Genomic DNA, 20,818 nt, shown 5'->3' with positions numbered 1-20,818 from the left:
AACAATACAAATAAGAGAAAACACTAATTAGAAAAGTTAATTGAGCTTTAGGAAGTACTGTGAACCTTCAATTTGATATTTGATCTTTCAGTTTAATATGCAAGCTAATAGAACTCTCTCTCTCTCTCTCTCTCTCTCTAATTTCTTTGGACGCAATCTGTAACATAAATAAGATCCAAAATACACAGTATGATTTAGGCATATGGGTGGTATTTTTCTCTGTTTTCATCACATTATACGTAAAGATACCTTTAATTTGACCTAGTTGACTAATAATAAACTCCAAGCCGAATCCCTCTCTGTCTTCTTCTTTATTCCGCATGGATTCTTCTCATTTGGCTCGATTCAGTTGCAGAAGAAAACCTGCTGCTGTCTTAATCTTTCTAATCGTTTGTGGTATGGTTGCCTTAAGCATTTCGTCTGAGATGTGGAATAAGTTCGTCCGATATCTTGATTACTGGCCCACATTTACTCCATTCAAGTTGTCAACGAGTTTCCTCATGATCAGAGCCTATACTGAGGTAATTACTAATATTCTTGTTAACATTTAACTATTTTGTGAAGTTCTAGAAAGACCTGTTAATAATCAGGAACTCATATTGAAAGGTGATTGATGTTAAGTTTGGGATTTGCAGCAATGGGAAAAGCATAGAGAATTGGTACCGCGTGAATTGCTGTTCTTTTGTCCATTTCGATGCTACCTCGTGAATTTCGTTTCTTTTGTTTCCATTATCAATGCTAATTTTTTGGATCCAAAGGAATATATTGAGGAAACGAATTGAGTACGATGGCATGGAATTGAACATAGAATTGGAATTGGAACAATTTTTTTAACGAAAAATAGACATGGACTTCTACAGTTCCACTTATTCAGGGTGAAGCTATATTCCATGGTACATACAAAATGTAAAAGTAACTTAAAATTATCATGCAGAGTGCATTATTCCTTTCTCTGTAAATTTCTTATATTTTTATGGAATCAGTCAACATTCTGCTTGTTGCTTTCAGGGGCTTTGTATGTTGACGATGATACATATTTGAGTCAGCTGGTCTTTATGGGATGGTAAGTTGCTCTATTGTTATATACATATTACTGTAGTTTTTATGTTTTGAGCAAATTGATATCTTTGCGATCTCATCATATTTTGCATATTACGCTTTCTTCGTTGCCAAACTACTGTTTAATAACTCACCTTTGACCTTTTTACTCTTCTGGTTACAGTCATCTGTTAGGAGAGTAGCTCTCAAGACTGGGAAGGTATAGATATCAATCCTCAAATTTAATACTGACTTTAAACGGACTCTTCTTCTCATCTACATCTTGCCTCCATTGTTAAACGAATGATGTAAAAAGTTTGAGATGAGCTGTTCTGTATTCTGTCTATATAAACAGATTGCATAATATCTCTATACGAGTGATTGATGTAGTATCATTGTGTAAATCATAGACTAATCGCTTTTGTGCTCAGACGTAATGTTGTGACAAGGTAGACTTTATAATTTTTAATGAAGCATCTATGTGTTTGCTGTATGCAGGTTGAGGCTTTGCAAAAGATGGATGATTCATATTTTGGGGAGGGCTGTAAACTTTTTGGGGAAAGGGTGTGTGTAGAACCAAACATGTTGACAGATTATTTGCTTTTTCACACAATAATGCTTCATTAAATTATAAGTTTGTTCTGCTGTGAGCTAAGCTTTGTAGGTTCTATGACCACTTTCGAAAATAACTGGGATATATTTGACATTCAAAAATTTAAAGCTTGAAAAAGCTTATTAGAATGCCTGAAATTCCATTTCTCTTAGTAGACCTAAAACAACTATTTTATTGCTAATAAGCTTTTCTTGGGTGGCAACCAAATAATACACAAAAAATAAAAGAGTTTATGACATTAAAAAGGTCTGTTTGACCAGTGGATAAGCTGAAATAAACACCTACTAAATTGCAATCATGATAATGACAAAGAATGATGAATTTAGGATTGTTGTGTGGAATCTTTCTTTCATCTTTGCCATTATGTGTTTTTGAATTGTTGATTTGTTTTCAATCTTCTTGAAAGCTCATGTAACTTTGACGAGATTGTTGTGGATATATCATTAAGAAGTAGATTGCTGCACCTGTCGTGTTACTAATCTGAGTTATATGGTATTCCTCTTGCACGAGCTTGCTTTTCTCATGATTGTGTGTTCAATTTGTCTTCATTCGGTTACATCTACTTGTAGCACTGTAGCATTTAAACAGTATATGCTAATATAGTAATTTCTCATTTTCTTTGTAGGCTATTCCAAGTAACTTGGTCGAGGCAAAAAAGTTCATGTATGACCGATATAATTTAAGCAAAGTCTGTCTTCATCCTTTTTCTGCTATAATTGGTTTTTGTCATGATTATTAAGTAGTTATCCTCTTGATTTAGTTAAATTGAAGTCAATGAATACAAGTGAGGTCCATGTTTCTATAAACTTAACTCCACACACTACAAATGAGTTCCCTTCTGGGTTTGTATTTGAAAAGTATATGCATACATATTGTTATGGAGATTCTGATTTGTTTTATCTTTTCTTGAAATAATTTTACTTCGAGATGGCTAATATCCTTAGCTCGGACTAAATTCAACTCACAACTTTGAGGAGCTGACAATGAGTAATGTTAACTGTGAATATGGATTTGTTATTTGTTGTCACAGTAGGAATGGTTTCTGAAATTATGTCAAAATAACCAGCGTTTTTGTCAAGTGGAAATATGAATGAACATAGATATTTTTTTTTTTTTTAATAATAAAGTCGTACATTTAGGTAATAAAATGAATGGGACCTTAAAATATGCTATTTTGAATTCCTAAACAAAGAAGCTTTTATGCTTTCCTCCTTCGATTGGAATCCAATGTTTGAACTAATTTTGTTCTTTTCTGCATGTTTCAATTGGGTGATTGTAGAGAGTACCATCTTCAAAAACAGCATAACTTTTTAGCTAGGTTTCTTATGTCATCCAAGTCTTATTTTTGTTGAACTGATGTTTTGTCTTTGCCACAAGTGCAAACTAGATTTTGCTTCTCCTTTAATATTTGTTTTGAAATTAGGTGCATTTGTCTCGGAGTGTTATTTGGTTGCTAGTTGATCTGTAATATTTTTTATATGTTGTACATTGCAGTTTGAGGAATTAATCATCAGATGAAAGATGGTTGGGGACTTGACTGATGGAAAAGTTCTGTTTGGAAGTGATGGTTCTTCAACATTGTACCAAATTGACCCTCAAACATTTAAAGGTTTCTCTTATATTCAGCAGTTTGCCTAGGGGTGTAAATGAGCCGACCGAGCCGAGCGAGCTTTGGGTTAATCGAGCTCGAGCTTGGCGAGCTTGAAAAATTTGAGGCTTGGGCTCGACGTTGAAAATTCGAGTTCGAGTTCGAGCCGAGCCTAATTGAGCTCAGTAAAAACTTTCCAGTTCTCACTTTTTCACTTCCTAATCGAGCTTTTTAAGTCGAAATTTGGCAAGCTCAAATTCGGCTCGGCTTGGCTGGCACCCCTAGTTGTGCCAATTCCATTTTTTTTTTTTATAATTTTGAATTACATTTTGCCTTTGACTGTTGTATTGGAGCAAATAAACTGGTATGTAATCCTAAGGAGTTACTTAGACTTTGGTACTATCATAGCCTTCACTTTTTTCAACTGACCTTTTAGTGCCGTACTAGGCGATAGTTTGTGATTTGATCTTTATTTTCTGATTGTAATTTGTTGATTCATTTGCTTTATTGTTGAATTTGGGTTGCTTTGATGCAGTTATCAGAAAAAAATGTTGTCAAATACAAAGGTAGAGAAATACGGTACCTCAATGAACTAGAGTTTATAAATGGTGAAGTTGGGCAAATGTTTATATGGTATGTCCTTGCCTATGCATTCTTATTTGCAAGCTCTTTAGATAAAAAGGAATATATATAGCTGTATAAAACCCAAACCGCCCTAAGAATTTGTGTCTGAGTGAATTTGGTTTGCACACCTGCCCAAGCCCCAGCCCCATTTAATTTAAGGATATACTTGGGAGTTCTCAATGAATGGGAATGTAGGAAGGATCTTCACGATGTCATACCACTTGCAAAATGTAATCATTACCTTGAGCAAAACCGGTATAAATAAGTAGCTCTTCCTCACAAAAGAGATGTTAGACACAAATTTTTACAAAGAAAAATTGTGAAAATTAGCAAAGACACCCTACTAGAAAGAGACTAGCTGAACATTCTCTCAAAACACAAACACTTGTAACCACGGATCGCAGCTCGTGACCTCTTGTAAGTTTGTGTCACGATCAGAAAAACGTTTATATATACAATCATAGTGGATGTAGAATTCACTTTAAGCATCTGAACCATTATAAAATTTCTCTTGTGACATTTATTTTACATATTTGCATGCTATTGTTTTCACAGCACCTTACCCACTCACTATAATCTGTTCACGTGTGACTTCTTAGCACTTTACACATACGAAGTCGTTGATGTCAAAATCAAGCATCAACACACAACGACAATAACAACTAGATGATCGTTTGATTTCGGCTCAAATGTGTCAGTTGTTTCATAGATTTATCCCTATATTTTATTAGTTCAAGCTCAAGGCAAGCTCCTGTTGAATGTTGACTTGATAAGCTTAAGGAAGGTCATGCATGAAAAGAACATTATTAATTGATTTGTAGTTGCTCAATCAGCCATTCTTCCGCCAGATGATATTTGCCAATCAATAATAAATTTCGTTTGATCAACAGTAGCCGTAGGAGTATTTGATGGATTGTTTAAAATTCTACGTCTGCAGAGTAAAAGATCGCTTGTAGGGGAACATAAATTACCCATATAATGTCTTCTACAAAGAAACCATCCGTAAAAGAGTTGGACCCGAGTTGGACCCAAGTTGGGCCAAGACAGTTTCAATATAGATGATTGGGAACACAACAGAGTAACTGCTATCAAAATGAAAATTTGATCTCATGAAACCAAGTTGTATACGAAGTTAATTTTAGAGACAATTTTCAACACCAATATGTAATAAATGTTCTTCAAACTTGATTAAAAAGAATAAGATATAAAGTAAAGCTTAATCATTATAGATTCAATTTTCTTACATATTATAAGTAGAAGCAGCATGGTATCAACTATAAACCATTGTAAATATAACGAGGTGGATAAATCATCCGGACTAAGTTGTAGAACAACTTTGCAGCTTAACTTCGTCCATGGGTAGCTTATCCTCACGGGAAAAAAAAAATCATTATGTTACTTCTCTAGTGTTGTAACCAAACTACAATACCCACATATCAAATATCACACAAGCCACAAAGAAAAGCAAGAACCAACACAAGACACAGATTTTACCGTGGTTCACTTATCTAAATTGGATAAGTTACGTCCACGTTGAGCTTTGGAAATGGGAGAGCTCACTGCACTACTTATTAGAACAAGATTCAACCAAGAACAAGTAGAAGCCCAATCAAACTCTCAATGATTAAAAGAAATCCTTACAGTAGCTAATCCTAGAGATACTCACATGGAATCCCCAAGAACAAGAGCAAATAAACCCTACTGATTAACTAACAGATTACCCAATCATACAAATTATAAAGATTTCAAAGATCAATTTAAGACCTTTAACAGAGAGAAAAACGTGAATGTAAAAGCTCTTCAACCAGAGACAAAAAAGCAACCTTTATTTTACTATGCATTACCCCTTTTTATAGTGTTGACTTAATGAAGCTTCTCAGCCATCGGATCAGGTTTGGATCAACGATTAGGATTCATCGTAGACAAATATCAAAGTGCAACGTTTCATTTGGATTTCAAAACTGCATCATTTTAGTATTCACTTCAACATTTAGTAACAAATTGCACGCTGGAGGAGTCAAAAGATTTGTAAATCTCTGAACCTCTGTACAATTCCATTGTTCTTTCGGTTTCGTTGTCAATCCAATAGTTACATTAGAATTATACAAATGTTGGTAAAGGGATTTAATTTTACATAAATCTTAACCTTAGATCTTCATTACCTAATCCTAAATTTTCATAATCATTGAAATTTTTTGTTATATTTTAAGTAGTTTTTTGTTTAATGAAAATATAATACTAAAAGATGAAGACGGAGAGAATTTGAGATTTGATGGATATTTTAAATAGAAGTAAAAGGTTTAAAGGGTAGTTGGGCAATAGCACTTTTATATTGTTTCGAAATTCAAAAATCACTATCATATTAATTTAAGGCTGAGAATTGGAAGAACCATATTGGGAAGCATTCGTGTTGTTTACTCAAAAAAAAAAAAAAAAAAAAAAAATGCTGCTGTCTGCTGACATTTCTTAATCCTCTTTGATGGAACTATTTAATAATGGCGAGCAGATCACTAAAAAAGAAATTGAATAAGTGATCTAATAATAACTCCAAGCCGAATCCCTCTCTGTCTTCTTCTTCTTTATCTTCATGCATGGATTCTTCTCATTTGGCTCGATTCAGTTGCAGAAGAACCCCTGCTGCTGTCTTAATCTTTCTAATCGTTTGTGGTATGGTTGCCTTAAGCATTTCGTCTGAGATGTGGAATAAGTTCGTCCGATATCTTGATTACTGGCCCAACATTTACTCCATTCAAGTTGTCAACGAGTTTCCTCATGATCCCAGATCCTATACTGAGGTAATTACTAATATTCTTGTTAACATTTAACTATTTCTGTGAAGTTACTAGAATGACCTGTTAATAATCAGGAACTCATATTGAAAAGGTGATTGATGTTAAGTTTGGAATTTGCAGCAATGGGAAACGCATAGAGAATTGGTACCGCGTGAATTGCTGTTTCTTTTGTTTCCATTTCGATGCTACCTCGTGAATTTCTGTTTCTTTTGTTTCCATTATCAATGCTAATTTTTTTGGATCCAAAGGAATATATTGAGGAAACGAATTGAGTACGATGGCATGGAATTTGAACATAGAATTGGAATTGGAACAATTTTTTAAACGAAAAATAGACATGGACTTCTACAGTTCCACTTATTCAAGTTGAAGCTCTAATTCCATGGTACAATACAAAATGTAAAAGTAACTTAAAATTATCATGCAGAGTGCATTATTCCTTTCTCTGTAAATTTCTTATATTTTTATGGAATCAGTCAACATTCTGCTTGTTTGCTTTCAGGGGCTTCTGTATGTTGACGATGATACATTATTTGAGTCAGCTGGTCTTTATGGGATGGTAAGTTTGCTCTATTTGTTTATATACATATTACTAGTAGTTTTTATGTTTTGAGCAAATTGATATCTTTGCGATCTCATCATATTTTGCATATTACGCTTTCTTCGTTGCCAAACTACTGTTTAATAACTCACCTTTGACCTTTTTACTCTTCTGGTTACAGTCATCTGTTAGGAGAGTAGCTCTCAAGACTGGGAAGGTATAGATATCATATCTTCAAATTCTAATACTGACTTCTTTAAACGGACTCTTTCTTCTCATCTACATCTTGCCTCCATCATGTTAAACGAATGATGTAAAAAGTTTGAGATGAGCTGTTCTGTATTCTGTCTTATATAAACAGATTGCATAATATCTCTATACGAGTGATTGATGTAGTATCATTGTGCTAAATCCAATAGACTAATCGCTTTTTGTGCTCAGACGTAATGTTGTGACAAGGTAGACTTTATAATTTTTAATGAAGCATCTATTGTGTTTGCTGTATGCAGGTTGAGGCTTTGCAAAAGATGGATGATTCGTATTTTGGGGAGGGCTTAACTCTTTTTGGGGAAAGGTTTGTGTAGAACCAAACATGTTGACAGATTTATTCTGCTTTTTTCACACAATAATGCTTCATTCTAAATTATAAGCAGCTTTGTTCTGCTGTGAGCTAAGCTTTGTAGGTTCTATGACCACTTTCCGAAAATAACGTGGGATATATTTGACATTCAAAAAATTTAAAAGCTTGAAAATAGCTTATTAGAATAGCCTGAAATTTCCATTTCTCTTAATAGACCTAAAACAACTTATTTTATTACTAATAAGCTTTTCTTGGGTGGCAACCAAATAATACAACAAAAATTAAAAGAGTTTATGACATTAAAAAGGTCTGTTTGACCAGTGGATAAGCTGAAATAAACACCTACTAAATTGCAATCATGATAATGACAAAGAATGATGAATTTAGGATTGTTGTGTGGAATCTTTCTTTCATCTTTGCCATAATATGTTTTTGAATATGTTGATTTGTTTTCAATCTTCTTGAAAGCTCATGTAACTTTGACGAGATTGTTGTGGAATATTATCATTTAAGAAGTAGATTGCTACACATGTCTGTTTACTAATCTGAGTTATATGGTATTCCTCTTGCACGAGCTTGCTTTTCTCATGATTGTTGTTCAATTTTGTCTTCATTCAGTTACATCATACTTGTAGCACCTGTAGCATTTAAACAGTAATAATGCTAATATAGTAATTTCTCATTTTCTTTTGTAGGCTATTCCAAGTAACTTGGTCGAGGCAAAAAGGTTTCATGTATGACCGATATAATTTAAGCAAAGTCTGTTCTTCATCCTTTTTCTGCTATAATTGGTTCTTTGTCATGATTATTAAGTAGTTATCCTCTTGATTTAGTTAAAATAGAAGTCAATGAATACAAGTGAGGTCCATGTTTCTATAAACTCATAACTTCCACACACTACAAATGAGTTCCCCTTCTGGGTTTGTATTTGAAAGTATATGCATACATATTGTTATGGAGATTCTGATTTGTTTTTATCTTTTCTTGAAATAATTTTACTTCTGAGATGGCTAATATCCTTAGCTCGGACCTAAAATTCAACTCACAACTTTGAGGAGTCTGACATGAGTAATGTTAACTGTGAATATGGATTTGTTATTTGTTGTCACAGTAGGAATGGTTTCTGAAATTATGTCAAAATAACCAGCGTTTTTGTCAAGTGGAAATATGAGTGAACTAGATTTTTTTTTTTTAAAAAAAATATTAATAAGTTGTACATCTTAGGTAATAAAATAAATGGGACCTTACAAATATGCTATTTTGAATTCCTAAACAAAGAAGCTTTTATGCTTTCCTCCTTCGATTGGAATCCAATGTTTGAACTAATTTTGTTCTTTTCTGCATGTTTCAATTGGGTGATTGTAGAGAGTACCATCTTCAAAAACAGCATAACTTTTTAGCTAGGTCTTCTTATGTCATCCAAGTCTTATTTTTTGGTTGAACTGATGTTTTGTCTTTGCCACAATGTGCAAACTAGATTTTGCTTCTCCTTTAATATTTTGTTTTGAAATTAGGTGCATTTGTCTCGGAGTGCTTATTTGGTTGCTAGTCTGATCTGTAATATTTTTCATATGTTGTACACATTGCAGTTTGAGGAATTTAATCATCAGATGAAAGATGGTTGGGGACTTGCTACTGATGGAAAAGTTCTGTTTGGAAGTGATGGTTCTTCAACATTGTACCAAATTGACCCTCAAACATTTAAAGGTTTCTCTTATATTCAGCAGTTTTGCCTAGGGGTGTAAATGAGCCGAGCCGAGCCGAGCCGAGCTTTGGGTTAATCGAGCTCGAGCTTGGCGAGCTTGAAAAATTTGAGGCTTGGGCTCGACGTTGAAAATTCGAGTTCGAGTTCGAGCTCGAGCCTAATTGAGCTCAGTAAAAAACTTTCCAGTTCTCTACTTTTTCACTTTCCTAATCGAGCTTTTTAAGTCGAAATTTGGCAAGCTCAAATTCGGCTCGGCTTGGCTGGCACCCCTAGTTGTGCCAATTCCATTTTTTTTTTTTTTATAATTTTGAATATACATTTTGCCTTTTGACTGTTGTATTGGAGCAAATAAACTGGTATGTAATCCTAAGGAGTTACTTAGACTTTGGTACTATCATAGCCTTCACTTTTTTCAACTGACCTTTTAGTGCCGTACTAGGCGATAGTTTGTGATTTGATCTTTATTTTCTGATTGTATTTATGTTGATTCATTTGCTTTATTGTTGAATTTGGGTTGCTTTTGATGCAGTTATCAGAAAAAATGTTGTCAAATACAAAGGTAGAGAAATACGGTACCTCAATGAACTAGAGTTCATAAATGGTGAAGTTTGGGCAAATGTTTATATGGTATGTCCTTGCCTATGCATTCTTTATTTGCAAGCTCTTTATGATCAGAATTTTCCATCCATTTGGTGAAGGCATTGGCATTAGTCCAAATGAGAGAAGGAAAGGACCAGAGAGTGGAGGGCTTAGATTTTAATTGCTTGTTGGCATGCAGCCCAAAAGAAACCAAAGAAAAACTGGCCATAATTTATGAAGCATAATATCAAATGAGGAATATAATATGGTGGAGTTCTAGATATATAATGGGAGGTTCTTGAATAGTACAATGGTGGGGATAGGCTTGAAATTGTAACCTACCATGTTTAAAACTTATATGATGAGCCCTTTCCAAGTTCTTTATCATCTATTCTATTAAACATAGACTCAAGAAATGTTGAGTATCTTCAGAAATTACAAAATTTACTTTTGAATCGATATATAGGAATTCTGGTTTGCCTTTAGTAAGGAAAACCATGATATGGTTGGATATTTTTATAGAGCATTACACTTTCTTCTCGTTTAGATATGCTATTTGTGGTGTAATTTTAATGAAATTGTCTGATATTTTACTATTTCTTACATTGTAGACTGACTGCATTGCTAGAATCTCACAGAGGATGGTATGGTGCTTGGATGGATTCTGCTTCCCAGTTTAAGGTTTTGTTTTACATTTCCCTTCTCCTTATAATGGATTATCTGTAATATCCTTAATGTAATCATCTGTAAATAAGCTTTTTTTTCTCAAATCATTTTGCTTCAGAGCTTTTAATTTTGCATTTTATTTCATTTTGTCTTGCAGGGAAGGTTTGATAGCGCCGGGTATACTGTAGCATCAAACCAGATAAATATGTTCACTTTTCTTCTTCTGAAAATATGGCTTGTGCTAGAATGTTGGCCATCTGGTTACTTGAAAGAGGAAGGGATTTCTTAAAAAAACTTCTTGAGCATTTTTAAGCTACATCATCCATTCTCTGTCTGATCCCACCTAAATATTTATGCAGAGAATCTCTATGTTCTTTCACTTTCATAATTAATTTGATTTGGAATTGCACTACCTTGTAGGGTATTGATGTTTTGAATGGCATAGCATGGGATCGCAACAAAAGCCGCATATTTGGTAATAGATTTTGTGTCCTTTCTCCAAATTACCATATTATCATATATTTGATGCCTGATTTTTGGTGCATGTTGAACACTGTTGAGTGGAAAAGGAACCTAATAATCCTCATTTAGTTAGATATTTTATTACAGGCATGCTGAAGTGCTGGAATCTATTTAATTTAATGAATATTTGTTCTAACTTTTGGATTTAGCAACACATATTGTTTTATTATCCTGCTTAAGCATATGATTATTACTTCTATGTCTTTTGTAATCCATATTCTGGCATCGATTATTCTCTATCCTAGCCAAAACACATTTTTAGTCTTACAGCTTCTTTTACCACCGTAACTGAACCCTCATTGATGCAGTACCGATCTTATAGTCTTTTGGCCAAATTGTTTGATTTGGTTTTTACCCAACTTGTAGTTGACTGGTGCTCCGGAATGCCCACCATTTTCTACCCCCTTCATGCATCCCATCATCTAATACAAGCTCCTTTCTTTCCACAGATGTATTTATCATAATTAAAATATGATTGATATAATTGCCTCAAAATTTAATTATATTTTGATTGGTATGTCCCTTGGTACTCGGGTGGTACTCAAAAGTGGTCAATCGTCATACTCATATTACTCATAGTCTTACATATTGTTTTTCTACGTATATGTTATCCTTAATGTCTGTTTTAACAAAACATAGTATCTGCCTTTCCAAAATCTGTAGTTTTTATTTGCAATGGTAGCAATGGAGACGGCTTTGGTTATTATAATTTATAGGCAAAAATGTTTCCTACATCAAAGTTTGTCTGATATATTTTTGTAGCTTGAAATATTGGTTTTGGATTGTCCTGTACACCTCCTAACTCTACACTTTGTAGTTACCGGTAAACTGTGGCCGAAGCTTTATGAGATCAAATTGTGTCCGATGAAGAAGCCCAGCAAGACGAGGGTGCCGTATCGTTGCAGCTTTGATGTTGGATGGGCGATTATAGAGATTGCACTGATAAATTCCCCCTACCTGTATTTTCTGCTAATTGCACAGGACATGTAGTTGAGTGGAGAATCTTCCCTATGATTGGACATTTGTAGTTTTTTGTGTACTACTACTTCACTGCCTGTACTGTGCTCCGCAATATACAAACAATACAAATAAGAAAACACAATTAGAAAGTTAATTGAGCTTTAGGAAGTACTGTGAACCTTCAATTTGATATTTGATCTTTCAGTTTAATAGCAACGAATAGAATTCTCTCTCTCTCTCTAATTTCTTTGACGCAATCTGTAACATAAATAAGATCCAAAATACACAGTATGATTTAGGCATATGGGTGGTATTTTTCTCTGTTTTCATCACATTTACTGATACTTTAATTTGACAAATTCTAAGCAAGGCCTAGGATTTGTTTGGTCTGCAATCTATATAAGATTTTAGAAATTAGTATTCAAGTTGAACGTATATAATGCATAATTTAGCATCGAATACTACAATTTATTTGTCAAAATTAGTGAAAACATGTTTGGTAAATGTTAGAGAAATTTTCTAATTTAGAAACTAATAAAATCATGAAGGAATCAAACACCAATTGACCCAAGTAACTGAAAACCAATCCACATCCAGATTTCCCGCTACTCCATACAGTTAGTTTCTTCATCATATCTGAATTCTGAACCATTCCAAGGAGAGTTATAGCTAACCTCAAACTCTTAAAAACCAAATTGAACTCCACTTTTATTCCATGAATAAATCTCACAACCCCTTAACTTAATTCACCTTATTAATGGCATTTAATGCACCATCCCCCGAGAAGAAGCTGCCAAGCATACTCCTTTTTTGGGATTCAAGTATGGATCTTGATAATCACTCTGATTGCATTATTCTTGCTGATCATTCTCACCATTCTTTACCTTTGCATCATCTTTCATCGTCGCAAAAATCCTACAAACCTCGTTTTTTCCTTCCAAGAAATCCCTTTCTGCCAAGACTTATCAAAACCACCATTTCAGCACTTCATCCCTGGATAGTAGCTTTTATCCGCGTCTAACAACATTTCAGAGATTGAGATGAATCTTTCAAAGCCTGAGTTTCAAATGTTTATCTGATCCTTGCTCTATCAAGTCTAGTCTCGTCACTGACCTCGAATCAACTGCCGGCCTCTCGAGAGACAGTACGGTAAGGTGTTCTCTGAAGGAGATTGCATGGTAACATGATTTTTCTGGGAGAACATGATGCAAGCGCGACAATGGGATGGTTTATCGTGCTGTTTTGTTGGATAATAAGCGAGTACAGTGAAGAGGCTATAATGAGTAACAGGTACTGGCCTAAATTTATTCTGTTCATTTTGTTGTTTCCCTGTTAACATAGAGTTTAGATTTTCAAATTTAACAAAATGTATCATAAACACTAACAGTTCCTTATTGATCAGTAATAGCCAACGAGAACTTCATCAAAGAAGTAGAGGCAATTGGCTGTAAACACAAGAATCTGGTGAAGCTGCTTGGTTACTGTGTTGAAGGATATAACGGTATGATATTGTTGAATTTTGAAAATTTTTCGGTCTATATTTTACAAAATTGATGTCTTCAAACCTTTAACTTGAATTCACTTTTGATTGATACTTGTGTATGAGTACATAGATAATGGCAATCTGTATCAGTGGTTCATGGAAGTCTAGGACAACTGAGGCCTCTAACGTGGGGAATGCGGATGAATATTATTCAAGGAGTTGCAAAAGCGTGAGCCATATAATAATCTTTAACACTGATCAGTTTGTTCTGTTCTCTTATATAATTATGTGCTCAGTTACTTAAAATAATATATATGTTTTTTGCTCTCGGTTGGCCTACCTTCATGAAGACATTGAACCAAAGATAATTCATCAAAATCTAAAGTCTAGTAACAACTGATTGATCACCAATGGAATCCTAAGATCTCTGATGTTGGAATTGCTAATCTTCATGGTCCTGAGTGGAGTTCTTTACATTGTGCAATGGGAAAGTCGGGGTCAGTTATTTTTGCTTGAATTAATCTTTAATGTAGTTTTGTTATATGTATTTTCATGGAAATTATTGGATATACGAAAATTCTCTAGTGTAGACATTGACACTCATCAATCATAAGACTTCATTTAACGAGGTCCCCATTTTTTATTTAAAATACATACGATTAACTTATGTTTAAAGTTCCATGGTTTTATAGTTATGAATCTCGAGATCTACCGGCAGTATTTGGATGAGAAGAATGATGTTTATTGCTTTGGAATACTTATCATGGAGATTGTATCCGAGATATCGGTAGATCACACTCAACCCGAGGTACAGATTCCTAATTTTAGAACATTTCTTGCATGATTTTAAGCCTTCTTGCATAGCTGGTTCTTGCTAATCAATCTACTTGAATTGAGCTGTAATTGCAGGGTCATTTGGTTGACTGGTTAAGTCCATGGTTGCAAAGCAGAAAATTTCATTTGTTGTGGATCCTAAATTGCCAGAAATGCCTTCTACAAAGAAACTAAAACGGGTTATTTTAATTGCCCTGCGAGGCGTTGATCCTGAAGTAAAACATAGCCGAAGATGGGAGATGTAGTTCACATGCTTGAGCCACGCGACTTGCTCCTTAATGTTGTAGAAAACAATTTTTTTTTTTTTTTCCCGAGAGCTGCCGCATACTTACAGCAAATTCTAACTATTCAAACTCTTGTTGTTTCACATTGCGGGGCCACAGATTAAGAAAGCGGCTTCTTATCATAAGTACCCACAAGAGAGTCAGCCTGTTATCAAGTTGGTCATGAAGATTCTAACACCACATGAAAGTGAAAGCACAGTAATCGGTATCAAATGAAAATTTGAGCTCATGAGGAAAACACTTAATTTATGGACTACTTTCAACACCAATGTATAAATACTACTTATTCCGAAAACAAGCATTAAAAGAACAGCAAAGTTGCAAATCCTTATTGTTTTTTCAAGTCTGTATCATCTAGGAAGCATGGTCGATACGAAGTTGAAAAAATTAGTCTCAAACTAAAGTTCAAATGAACATTAGCGATGGGCAGTTTTCATCAGGGAAAAAGCAATTGGTATGTTCTTTTTTCTCAGGCAATAGATCGCTATGCCGATGGGTCACACTGCTCCTCACCCTTCAACATTAGTCAACTATTTGTAATTCCTTTGGTTTATTTGTCAATCCAATACTTACATTTCATTGGAATCCCCTCAAGCCTCGTTGAGTAGGTGAAGTTATCACCACCATGTCTCTATAATTTATTCCTGAAATTCTGTGCAAGTGCTTTTGGATCAAAACAAGGGTCAGGTGTGACCCATAAGAACCTGTCATCCAGAAAACAAACTTCTAATTTTCATAGTCATTCTTCTTATGTAATATATTTTACGTAACCTCTACTAATTACCGCGTTTTAATCCTTACACCAGATGAGTGTCAATGGCTATATGTCTTCATTTTTTACGTCTTTAACTCCACCCACATCTCACTACCAAGAGCAATGGTGGCGCCGTCCGGTGAAATGCAAGTTAGCCTTCTTGTGATGAGGTGTTGCGTTGACATTCCTAACTTTAATTCATATTGATTCCCACCACTTTAGCTGCAATGCATTACGGAAAAGAAAAGGTTATATATTAAAAGAAACAAACGTGGGTTTATTCCATCTGTGTTAGGAGAATCTACTGGTGTGAGAATTGTAGACCTTGAACCAACATTACGGAAAAGAAAGGTTAGATCATGTAGTTAACCCAATGTATTGATAGTAATTGAGATCATATGCTTATAATAAAATACTAATTGTAAAAATTTGTAAATATGGATCAATTTGTTGGATTAGACCTTCAATATATAGGGTGGACATTTCATAATGGAGAATTGATTAAGGTTATGTTGGATATTTGCTGTGATTTTCAAAATTTATGATTTTGTGTTTGATAAAATAGATTTTGAAAATCTATGATTGTGTGTTTGGTAAATTACATTTTGGCAAATTAGTTTTGCGTTAAGGTTTACTTTTAGGACTGGTTATGCCACCGTCGATCCCACAAGAGCCAACACATACCAATCTATTGGAATTCGGTTAAATCATCGGATTCCGACCTATATATTGGCTACAAAAGGCGAAGAAAGATTTGGTTGCCTTCTAATTTGTCATTTTATAAAATAAAATCAGCTTTAAAAATAATTTAATTTTTAAAAGCTACTCCTACTAGCTTTTAGAATCCTTCTACAAATCTAATTATTTTACAACTAGCTTCAAACTTAATCAGTTTTAAAAGCTGTTTACCAAACACTTTTATTGTTATAGATTAAAACTTAATTGATTATTTCTTAAGTTACAACAATCACAAACACACATATTTATATCTTTTTAAATAAGATTCAAAAGCTAACAGTTTTAATACAAAATAGTATAAGTATAGAAAAGGTATATAAGATAATAATTGGTCTTGAAAAATCATCCAAATATGGGAGCTAGCGTTGAAAAAAACCATTACTTATAAGAGTTTTTGGGTTGTGGTGGGAGAATTCAAAATTTGGGGGTGTGAGTTTAGAAAAAATATATTATGACATTTTTATGAACATAAAACAATATATGGAAGCCATTTCCAGGCATGGATGCTTTATTGACCTCACTGTTATGTTAAAATTGCAAATAAGCTAGATCGTTGGTATAAACATGTATTTAATGTGGTGGAACCTAAATTGCTTGAGAAATGCCTTCTACGAAGTATTTCTAACAATTTGTTTCAATAGGATTTTTATCATAACTGTTCAAGAGAGAGTTAGATATAGTAAAACCGATCGCAGATCATTTTGTCATATAACCAAGTTGTATAAGAATTTTTTTTAGAGACTATTTTCTACATCAATATATATATAATAAATTCTATTTTTTTTTCTATATTAAACAAACATGCAATAATTAAACAGCAAACTCGTATTCTTATTTCAATTTTTTTCTATAACAATATAAGATTATGATATAGTTTACAAATCAATAATAATTGTGTTGATGCGTGATTTTTATACCAACGAAACGCATGTGTGAAATGTTGAGCAGGCTCAAAGGACACACGTGAATGTAAAGGAAAAAAGATAGTAAATGCAATGGGGACAGTTTTTAAAGTGGTTCGGATGCTAAGGTAGCAAATCCCACGTCCACTGATGCTTATATTGATGATAAGGGTCAGGTCGCTTTTAGCTGACTGACTTTACAATAATATTACAAGGTATCAAATGCTAATAATTCTAGGGAGAGAGGGAATAGTTAATCAAGTGTAAAAATGTGCGAATCCCCCTTTAATGAGAGAGGAGCTCCCAATTTATAGTGGGATGCATTGAGGCAATGATCACTAAATCTGTAAGTTGGTGGGATTATCCGTGCAAATCCTTCTTTATGTCACATTGCCCACCTTCTAGAGTGATTTGCGCGATTTAGAGCAGGGATTGAACACGTGGGATCACCACAGCTTCTGGCTGGCCTGACGCGCACCCACTATTCTAACGAAAGCAGACTGTGGTTATACCCATGATCTGACTCTTGTAGGCTGACTGGACCTAACGTCAGCCCTTATATTTTTTAGGCATAACAGAAGTCTCCTAGTTTTTAAGGTTCGAGGATCGAACCTTGGAAACTACAAGTCATGCCGCAGCGAGATGATTTTTGGAAATTCTGGCCTGTTTGAAAGTAGGTCGGGATGGCACTTTTATGAACACGACCTCGCATGTTCATTGTTTGCAGAGGACGAGCGACCTGATTTCGTCAGACATCACCTGTTATTCTTTTGATATGGATGCATTTAATGAAGCAATCTTTGTGCTGACAGGTGTGCCCTGTGCGTGATAAGTGCTAGCCAATCGCATTAAATGTGTTGTATGCTGACACAGTGCGCTTTATCAGAACATTAAATGCGTTATACGTTGGAACGATGCCTTTCATCAGAGCATTAAATGTGGATTTGAGACGCAATTAATGCCCTGAGAGAGATATGGCCATCGTTTGAGCTTTTCAATGGGAAAGATGAAAGTTTGACTTTATCCAATCGTTTCGCTCACTCTTCCCCGTTGATGAGCGACACGTGGCCTGTGATCAATGGTAAGAAATCTTTGTCGCCCAAACGTCGTTTCGATTCTGGGAAATCTAAACGCCGATTCACACGCTATAAAAACCTCAAATCATTCTCAGGCAATGTCACCAGAGCCTTTTTCACAGAGAGCAAAAGATTTTCGCAAACCTGGAACCTTTATCTTCCAAACCTGTATTTTTCTGGCATTTGAAGCAGAAGCTGTTTTCATACTCCGAGAGGTAAGAATTTCTCTGTCTTTGTTTCATTATTTTCATGGTTAAATGGCGTCAGTTTCCCGGTAACCATCAGAGACGAGACGCTTACGTCGGGTTCGAGCCATGAATGGTGGCTCGAATCGTGTTGTTAGGGTTTTCTTTGGGATTTAGGGAGTTTATTTCCTCCCACGTCATTGTACGAAATAGCGTATGGCGGCTAAGTGACCCTTCTACTTGTCGCTCTTGTAGACTGGCAAAATGGACCCCTCAACAACCAGATCCGAGCAGGGAACCGTCTCGTCCCTGCAAGGTGCTCCGAGTATCCCTCTCGAGGTCTTCTCGGTACTTACCGGGGACGAGCTTGAGAGGGTAATAAAACAATACGGTATCGAGGTGGACGCTTTCCTCGACGTGGCACACGCATCGCGATACCCGTCAAGTGGCCTGGTCGCAATCTCCGAGGAGATCATCAAGGGTGGGGGACTGATCCCCTTCCACCCTTTTATCAGGTCGTTTTTGGACCCCTTTGGGGTCGCGTCGATGCAGCTGACTCCGAAAGCGTACGTCATTACTGTCGTAATGTACATCGCGTGCCAGGAGAATGGGCTGGGCGAGTTGACCGCGATGGAGCTCAGCTGCTTGTATTTTTTGAAAAAAAGCAAGGACAAGGATTCTTATTACTTTTCCAGGCGACCTACTATCATCGACGAGATACATAGTTATCCTAGCAATGCAGGGGCCTAGGAAACAAAGTTTTTCTTCTTTCGCTATGATGGCCATTGCCACTTCTAGGAACCGAGTAGGCCTCGTTCTCCTTGTTGTTTTTTTTTTTTTTTTTGCGAACTCATTACATTCGAAGTGTGCTCTGTCTAACAACCTGATTCTTTTATGACAGTTAACAAGACGACCGACTTAAGGCTGCTGTTTGATAGAAGTAGGATCGTGCACTTCGGCTCCCTACCCGAGGACAAGCGCGACGCGAAGAAACTCATGACGACCGCGAATTTACAGAAATACGGTTTCTTCAATACAAACGCGTCGTTAGAGCCTCCACCGAGTAAGTCCTGCTAACTGATTCTTTTCTGGTCGTGAAGTAGAATACCTTTGCTAACGATGCTTTGCATGCAGCAACCATAACTCCGAAAGAGTCAGAGCAGTCGCGATGAAGGCCGCTCAATTTTCCTCGATCGAAAAAAGCCAAGGCGACCGATGCTACTCCGACCATCCCCTCGGCTGAAAGTGCAACATCAGGCCAACCGACGCGACCTTCCAGAACTTCTCAGCCACAGCCGTCAGAGGACAAGCCAATGAGAACCATAAAGGTCTCCCAGCCGTCGCCTGCTCGCACGAGGATGAAGACAATGGCTCAGTGAAAGAAGAGGAGGCAGATTCAGGTCGAAGAGTCAGAGACCAAATATGAGGGCGAGCAGCTTAAGAGGTCGTAAAAGGACGTCGGAAGAAGGTCGGGTAAGGAACCAATAGACAACACGACCATTGTTGAAGGCGCGAAGAAGGATACTCCAGTGTTGGACTCGCTGGAGAACCTGCCAGAGTACCTGTAGCCGGTGGTCTACACTTTATTGGAATGCGGGCTCTCGGAATCATTTGAGCAGTTCACAAATTCCAGCAATGTGGACCTAATGTCCACATCGGTCCAACACTTAAGCAAGGTAAACAAACTGTCCTCGGCGAGGATTGTCCTTAACTCCTTTTGATTGGATAACTCTATCTTTCTTTGTTCGCAAGCCCTTCTTTCCATGAGAATGTCCTTGGAGAAGGTTTAACTGGGAGCCGCAAAGGGGGAGGTTGCTCTGAAGGAAGAAAACGCAATGCTCAAGCGAAGCCTGGAAGCCATAGAAACAGAGAGAAACCTATCTTTTGAATCGACGAACCGGTACCTGAATGAAAGAGACGCGACTCTTCGTACGGTGGACTTCTAGAAAGTGCAGCTCGAGAAGCATGGAGAGGAGATAAAGGAGCTACAAATGATCGTAGCCAGCCTTTCCAAGGAGGCCGGGGAGAAGGACCAAGAACTCAAAGTGACCTCTCTGCAGGTCTTGCAAACAGAACAGGAGAGAGAAGCTTCCGAGAAGCTAAGGCAAGCTCTTGAAGTTGAACTTCAAGCAAGTCAAGGAAAAGTTGCTTCCTTGACAAAGGAGATGCAGAATCAGGCAGCGGAGGTTGAGGAGAAGGCTGTCGAATGGGCGATCGAGTCTATCTATGCCTTGCGACTGAAGAATCCGCGACTCGATATGTCCGACCTCTCGGAGGATTGGCGGGACATACTTATGTCTATGGCATGGGAGGACGATGAAGCGGCGACCTCCCGAGCAGGAGGTTCGGAACAT

General features: G+C 36.1%; 2 protein-coding genes and 1 pseudogene across 2 annotated transcripts; all 3 read left to right on the top strand.

Annotated features, from left to right (window-relative positions):
• Positions 1 to 320: 320 nt before the first annotated feature.
• Positions 321 to 1,711, top strand: LOC116124627. The gene is made up of 5 exons (XM_031410350.1): positions 321 to 521; positions 984 to 1,049; positions 1,223 to 1,258; positions 1,537 to 1,602; positions 1,703 to 1,711. Exons 1-5 carry the CDS (start codon positions 321 to 323, stop codon positions 1,709 to 1,711), a joined length of 378 nt encoding a protein of 125 aa, XP_031266210.1.
• Positions 1,712 to 6,295: 4,584 nt separating this feature from the next.
• On the top strand, positions 6,296 to 12,238 carry LOC116124626 (glutaminyl-peptide cyclotransferase-like). The gene is given in 13 exon segments (XM_031410348.1): positions 6,296 to 6,411; positions 6,449 to 6,658; positions 7,158 to 7,214; positions 7,378 to 7,413; positions 7,706 to 7,770; positions 8,472 to 8,535; positions 9,366 to 9,483; positions 10,011 to 10,108; positions 10,672 to 10,693; positions 10,696 to 10,734; positions 10,884 to 10,888; positions 11,147 to 11,201; positions 12,066 to 12,238. Coding segments are annotated over 12 exon segments (936 nt in total). The 5' UTR covers positions 6,296 to 6,411; positions 6,449 to 6,454.
• A 737-nt stretch (positions 12,239 to 12,975) lies between these two features.
• On the top strand, positions 12,976 to 15,025 carry LOC116124625 (annotated as a pseudogene).
• Positions 15,026 to 20,818: the final 5,793 nt, after the last annotated feature.

This window comes from Pistacia vera, unplaced genomic scaffold (genome assembly GCF_008641045.1).
Source record: "Pistacia vera cultivar Batoury unplaced genomic scaffold, PisVer_v2 Contig154, whole genome shotgun sequence".
In the NCBI taxonomy this organism is placed as follows: domain Eukaryota; kingdom Viridiplantae; phylum Streptophyta; class Magnoliopsida; order Sapindales; family Anacardiaceae; genus Pistacia; species Pistacia vera.
The sequence above is the reverse complement of the archived record's forward strand: the minus strand, read 5'-3'. Positions and strand labels throughout refer to the sequence as shown.